The sequence below is a fragment of the Phocoena sinus genome, chromosome 19, assembly GCF_008692025.1.
Source record: "Phocoena sinus isolate mPhoSin1 chromosome 19, mPhoSin1.pri, whole genome shotgun sequence".
Lineage (NCBI taxonomy): Eukaryota > Metazoa > Chordata > Mammalia > Artiodactyla > Phocoenidae > Phocoena > Phocoena sinus.
The window spans coordinates 7,424,652-7,431,059 of record NC_045781.1 but is presented as its reverse complement, the minus strand read 5'-3'; the positions used below and the strand labels follow the sequence as shown (position 1 = coordinate 7,431,059).

General features: G+C 56.9%; 1 protein-coding gene across 1 annotated transcript; it reads right to left on the bottom strand.

The window, feature by feature from the left end:
• Positions 1 to 85: 85 nt before the first annotated feature.
• Positions 86 to 5,738, bottom strand: CA11 (carbonic anhydrase 11). The gene is made up of 9 exons (XM_032613147.1): positions 5,200 to 5,738; positions 5,039 to 5,113; positions 4,142 to 4,284; positions 2,205 to 2,390; positions 1,878 to 1,973; positions 1,651 to 1,723; positions 1,392 to 1,546; positions 969 to 1,134; positions 86 to 212 (listed from the first exon to the last, which is right to left on the bottom strand). Exons 1-9 carry the CDS (start codon positions 5,264 to 5,266, stop codon positions 187 to 189), a joined length of 987 nt encoding a protein of 328 aa, XP_032469038.1. The 5' UTR covers positions 5,267 to 5,738; the 3' UTR covers positions 86 to 186.
• Positions 5,739 to 6,408: the final 670 nt, after the last annotated feature.

Here is a 6,408-nt window from a genome sequence, read left to right as displayed (position 1 = left end):
AGACGGAGATTGGTTTCTAGAAGAAGGCTGCTATTCTTTAATACCCAAATATTTCCCCGCCACCCCTAGAATCAGACCACTGAGATACAGGAAGTATTCTGTCCCTTTAATAGCTTTGTTTTGGGGGTGACTCCCCCCCTTGTGGGGAGGCTTGGGAAAGGCAGGCGCAATCCTCGATGGGGAGTCTCAGCGACCATGGGGGGTACCATCCACTGTAAGATGACACGGGTGGGGGGCGTTAGTTTAGGGCACGATAGGATGGACCCTGAAGGGAGCATGCAGGGAGCGGGGATGGGGGGGGTGGGGGTGGGCCGCCCGGGGCTCTACCACAGGCAGGGCTGCGAAGGGGGAACCGGAATGTACCAGGTTGAGAAGCTGGGGGAAATGGTCACTGCACTGGGCTGAACCATAGGGAGGCAGCAGGAGGGTGGAATAGGGACATCCGGTTTCAGCATTAGTGGAACTACGTGAAGGTATTCATGGGTGGAGGGTATGGGCTGTACCATGTTGAGAAGCCAGAGAGGTAGACTTTAGATCACTGGGCTGAACCACGAGGAGGCAATGGGGGGGAAAGGGGATTGTACCATGCTGTTTCTCAGTAAGGGAGGTGGGTTGTACCACATGAAAACAGGGAAAAGGATTCGGGCTGTACCATTTCGGAAAGCCATAGTAATAGGCACCACGGACTAGTACTTGATCGTACCATAAGGAAACCAGGGGGCTCGGGTTATACACCAAGTTGCAAGCAGCGAAGAAGACAAATCATGGACCAGCAATGGTCTATGACCGGGAGGTGGGTTGTACCACTTTGACACAAAGGGGGAAGGGAGAAAGAGCGAGTGAGAGCTCAAGAGGCTGGATCATACAGAGCAGCAGAGGGGGGTAGGACTGTAGCATATTGAGACACCAAGGGGAGACACATAGGCGGGTTAGACCAAGACGTGGAGGGGGTGCAGACTGGATCATACCATGCAGGCGGTAGTTGGGGCCTCGGCAGCGCCTCTCGGGGTGCCGGGGGTCCCTGTTGCCCCTCAAGGCCCTATGGGCCAAGGGCTGCAGGGGCCGGCCGTTACCGCTGAGGCTCTGGAAGATCTGGGACGGAGGATTCTGGCTCAGGAGTCTCAGGGAGTGCATCTGCCGTGGAAGGGAGGTGGGAAACTGGGAGTGAATAATGAATGGTTCTGGTGACGTCACGCGGGAAGCCCTGCCCCAGAGAGCGGGTGGGCGGGGTCTTGCTCAGCCCCCACCAGATGCTCCAGGGTTGTCAGACTCTCGAATCCCCTCCAGTTCCCTGTCAACCGGGGGTAGGAGGGTAGGTGAGGCAAGGGGACACCCAGGCCAAGGAACGGGTTGGGGGTGGCAGGGAGGGCGCAATGGGCTACCAGGGTCACCTGGAGGGAGGTGATATTTAGGGCCCTGTCAATGAGGATCCAGGTAACAGTCTCCGAGCAGGGTGGGGTGCTGAGAGAGCCCTGATAGGTGATGAAGCCAAAGGATTCGGGGAACAGGAGCTCCAGGCTTAGGTCTTGAAGAAAGTAGGCATCATCTGTGGGAATATCAGGTCAGAGCGAAGAGGGGTGCCCCTGCTGAGCTCCCCTATGTGCACACCCCACCCCCACCCTCTCCACCCTCCAATACCCAGGGACTTACTCTTGTAGGAGATGCGGGTGATGGTGTCACGGTTAAGGAGGCGGCTAAGGAATGGGTTTGAGCTACCAGCCACCTGTGTGGAGTTATGAGGTGAGGACATAGGAACACGGAAGTCCAAGCCCCCAACTCCTTCCTCCCCTAGGACCCCGGAGTCTGGGGCCTTCCAGCCTCCCTCTTCTCAGACCCCAGGTTCCAGCCCCTCCCTCCCGAATCTTGCCTGGGCTCACATTGACAAAGAGGCTGAGAATGGCCAGGCCATTGGGGCCCCGGGAGGCGGTGCTGAGGTTCCCGTAGAGTTCTTGGTTGAAGTGGATGAGCTGCACCTGCGAGGGGAGCACAGAGAGTGGGGTCCCCTGGCAGACAGGGGGGACAGAATGGGCAATGGGTGCAGCTCTGGGCCTTTGGGGCCCCAAGTCAGGTTAAGGATTAGTGTTCAGGGTTGCGGGGGTAGGTCTGTGGAGGAGGATGGGATGAGGCATTAAGAGGAGGGTGAGGTGGGAGGAATTGGGTCGACTCAGGGTGAAGGTCGAGGGTCAGAGGTTAGCAGGCATCACCTCAGCAGAGAAACCCTGGTGGTTGATCTGGTGTTCAGAGCCAGCTCCATCACGCGCTCCAAATAGCAGCCGCAGTTCACTGAGTCGGTGGCTATAAAGGAGGGGCCCCCCAGACACATTGACCACAGGCCGGGGTGCAGGCAGGAAGGAGACATGGCGACCGGTGTTGTACAGTGTTCCTCGGAGCTGTGGGAGAGGTGGAGGCCTTCATAGGGATGCAGAGAGAAGACCTTTTCCCTACTGTTTTCCATTCGTACATTTCCCTCTGCCAACAAACATTTAATCATTCATCATAGTCTGAACACTAATGTCTTTCCAGACTCTGGGCTGGTCCATGGTAGGTGCTCAATAGTGGTGAATTTAATTAACAAATATTTATTGAGCTGCTACTATGTGCCATGGATGCCAGGAAGAGAGCAATGAGCAAGTAGACAAAAATTCTGGGCCTCATGGAGCTTCTGCTCCAGTGGAGGAGAGACAGACAATAAATTCTGAATCATGTAAGTAAATGCTTAGTTAATTACATCCTATGCTCACACTGGGAGTTCTGATAAAGTATAATAGGAAACCCAGGGAATTCCTTGGCAGTCTAGTGGTTAGGACTCTGCGCTTTCACTGCCAGGGTTTGGGTTCAATCCCTGTTCGGGGAACTGAGATCCTGCAAGCAGCACAGCCAAAAAAGGGGGGGATGACCCATAGATTGGGATGGGGGTGGGGTGTCAAGAAAGGCTTCCATGAGGAAGTGACATTTGAATGGAGACCTGAAGGATAGGAGGGGTTAGTTGCAAGGCGCAGGGAGAAGGGCATTCCAGAAGGGAGAACAGTCAGTGCAAAGCCCTGAGATGGCCTATTTTAGTGACAGTGAAGAAGCCAGTGGGACCAGAGCCCAGTGAGCAAAGGAAAGAGTGGTGATGGGAGCCAGATGGTGCACAGCCTTGTGGGCAATGATGGGGTATTTTGTATTTTTATTTAAATAATTGAATGTATGTAACACACTTGGCACAGTGCCAGGCACAGGCTAAGTACTGTGTAAGTGTGTGCTGTTATTACTTGTCCTAATAGAAGGATTTTGAGTAGGAGAGAGTGGTATGATCTGGTTTGTGTTTTTAAACATCTCTCTAGCTGTGGGATGGAGAATGGATTGCAGGAGGCAGAGAAGCAGGCCAGCAAGGAGGCAATGGCACCAGTCCAGGTGCAAGATGTTGGTGGGAGCAGTGGAGGGACAAGAAGTGAAATGCTGTTTAGCAAGGAGACTAGAAAGGACATGGATGGGAAATGGGAGTGAAGGAGGAAATGAGATGGGGAATAGCTCTGAGACTTTTGGCTGAGTGAATGGTAGTGCCACCTCTTATGAGAAATGGTATTGCGGGACTTCCCTGGTGGTCCAGTGGTTAAGACTCTGCGCTTCCAGTGCAGGGGGTGCAGGTTCGATCCCTGGGCGGGGAAGCAAGATCCCACATGCCGCGGGGCGCGGCCAAAAAACCCCACAAATGGTATTGCAAAGCGGGCAAACACATGGATTCTGGGACCACACTGCCTAGCTTTGAATCCCAGCCCTGGCACTCTCTAGCTGTTTGACCTCGGGTAAGTAACTTAACCTCTCTGTGCCTCAGTTTCTGCATCCATAAAATAAGGATAATAATTGTACCTATTTCATGGGGTTGTTGTGAAAATTAGAGGATTTATCAAGTTTGAAAACAGCGCCTGGCACACTGAGTCTGTTTTACCACTGATTCTAAGAGATGGGAAGACTAGGAGCCATGTTTGAGGAGGGAACAATTGGTGATCCACTGTGGAGTGTAAGTAGCCTCCTCTCCACCCATTGTGTTGTAGGCCTCCTTCCCCAAGGCTAGCCTCCCAACTGAAAGCCCTGCCCCCCACTTCCACTCAGGCCCAGCCCCAGTGGATTCGGTAACCCCGCCCTCCAGGCCCCTTACCTTCTCTCCCCCTGTGCTGAGTCTCAGCGGGGGCAGAAAGGGGTCATAAAGGACCCTCTTCAGCTCCACATCCACGGGGCTCTGTCGCTTCCCCACAGCACACAGACTCCAGGCTGCGTTCACCAGGCCCCAGAAGGGAGGCCCTGGGAGCAGGTGTGGGGCAGGGAGGAAAGGGAGTCAGAAATATGGACTGGATCCCAAGGCTGGGATCTGCTGGGAAGGCTGTGGTCTGGACTCCTTGGATCCCAGGAGACGAAGGGCTGGGAATCTGGACTCCTGGCTTTGAGGGAGGAGGGGGCTGGGATCCAGAATCCTAGGTCCTAGAAGAATCTTGGAGGAGTTTCCTAAGGACCGCCTCGCCCTCCCCAACACCTCTTAGTCTCTTTGATCAAGCCTATCTTAAATTGTCATTGGGGAAGGAACTACAACTCCCAGCAGCCCCTAGACTGCCAGCCTACCCATCCAGTGCCTGCCTGCCCCAGAGCCCATGGGAGTTGTAGTTCTTTTTGTCTCCCTTGTCCCACAGCCGGATAATGAATGTAGTGGGGAGAAGGAATTGCAAGAGAGGGCTGGACGAGGTGGGCAACGGGGCCACTGAACCTCTGGTTCTCAGTAGGAGCCAGGACCTACCTGCCTCTTTCCCAGGAAACACACACACACTTTTCCAGCCCCACACTCCCTTACCTTCCACTCCCTCCCACTCACTACTTGAAATGCTAATGTATAATGTCCCATGCTGAGCCCCTCGGGTTCAGAAGCTGGGCCTCCTGAGGGAGGAAGGAAGGGGATGGGACTCCTGCGTCCTGCAGGGGTGGGGGGCGGGAAGGAGAGAACTCCTGGGTCTCAGGAAGAAAGCGCCCGGCAGCCCAGACTCTTGGGTCCCCGCCCTGGCTGCACCTGGCACGAAGTTTCCCTGGAGATTATCCTTGTAGCTCCACCAGTCCTCGGGGTCAGGTGCGGGTCCGATGTGAGCTGGGGAGAAAGCAGCCTGAACCCCTCTCCTTGGCACCCCTCCCCCACCCCAGTCAGGGGCTCCTGCCCCAACCCCCAGGCCTTACCTGCCGCCCCCAGTGCGGCCCAGAGTAGCAGCGCTCGAGGGGCGTTCAGACGAGCTGCACCCCCCATCCCCGGGAGGCCTCGGGGCGACCCCTTCCCAATGCCCTGGCCCGCCCTCTCTCAGCTTCTTCCTCTCTTTGTGGAACCCCGACCCCTCCGGACTTCCAGCCTTCCTCTCCTACCCACAGGGAGTCCCAGTTCCCCAGTTACTGAGGCAGCCGGGGACTAAGACGCCCCCACGCCCCTACTCCGCTCTCCTCTCCTCCCTCTCTATGCCTCCCCTTCCTCTCCTCTTTTCCCGGACCCTCCTTCTCCCTCTACCTCCCGATCTTCCTACTCTCTCTGCCTTATGCTTCTCCCTCGGGTTACCTCTGGGTCTCTAATCCACACCCCCCTCTTCGTTCTCTTTTCATTACGCTCTCGCAAGCCACCTAACTCCATACCTCCATCCCGCTTCTCTCCCCTTCTCCTCCTCCTCCCTCGCTCCCGCTCGGCCTCCAGCTCCTCTCCCTCTCCCCACCTCCTCCTCTCCTGCCTCCTTGGTTTCTCCGTCTCTCTCTTCTCTCTCTTCCCTTCCTCCCTCCTCCCCCTCCCTCTCTTCTCTCTCTTGCTGTTATTTAATTTTTCTATCGTTGTTTGGGGGTGGGGGGAGCTCTCACAGCAGAGAACCCTCCTCCTCGGGCTGGCGTGGGTGTGTGTGTGTGGGATGCCCCAGGGGCAGGATGGAGGGGTCGTTGTGGGGGATGGTCCTCAGCTCCCAGCCGCGCTGGGGCCATGGGGGCGGGGGTGGCCCGGACACCTGGGGCCCAAGACCTGGCAGTTTCCATCCTCCGCAGAAGGGGGAAGGGGGGCGCTTAAGGTGGAGCTGGAAGAGTCCTCGGATGTCTTCCCTCTCAGGGCCGCTGGCCCCGGAGGATCCGGCGTCTCCCAGCTCGCGGGGACCCAGGTTGGAGCCTGCATCAGTGCCTGCAGCCCCCCGCCCAATGCATCACTCGGGCCTCCGCCAGGGGCTCCCTTAACCCGGCTGCGGGATCCCCTGGGAGACTGGCGCGCGATGTGGGCGGCTGACCAGGAGGGGGAGGCAGAGACTTGGAGAGGGAGAGAGAGAGGCTGGAGGAGCCGGGAAGGCAGAGAAGACAGAGCAGAGGTGAGGTCAGGGAACAGTGGAGGCTTGGGAAGGGAAGGGGAGCCTGAGATGGATACGGAGAGCC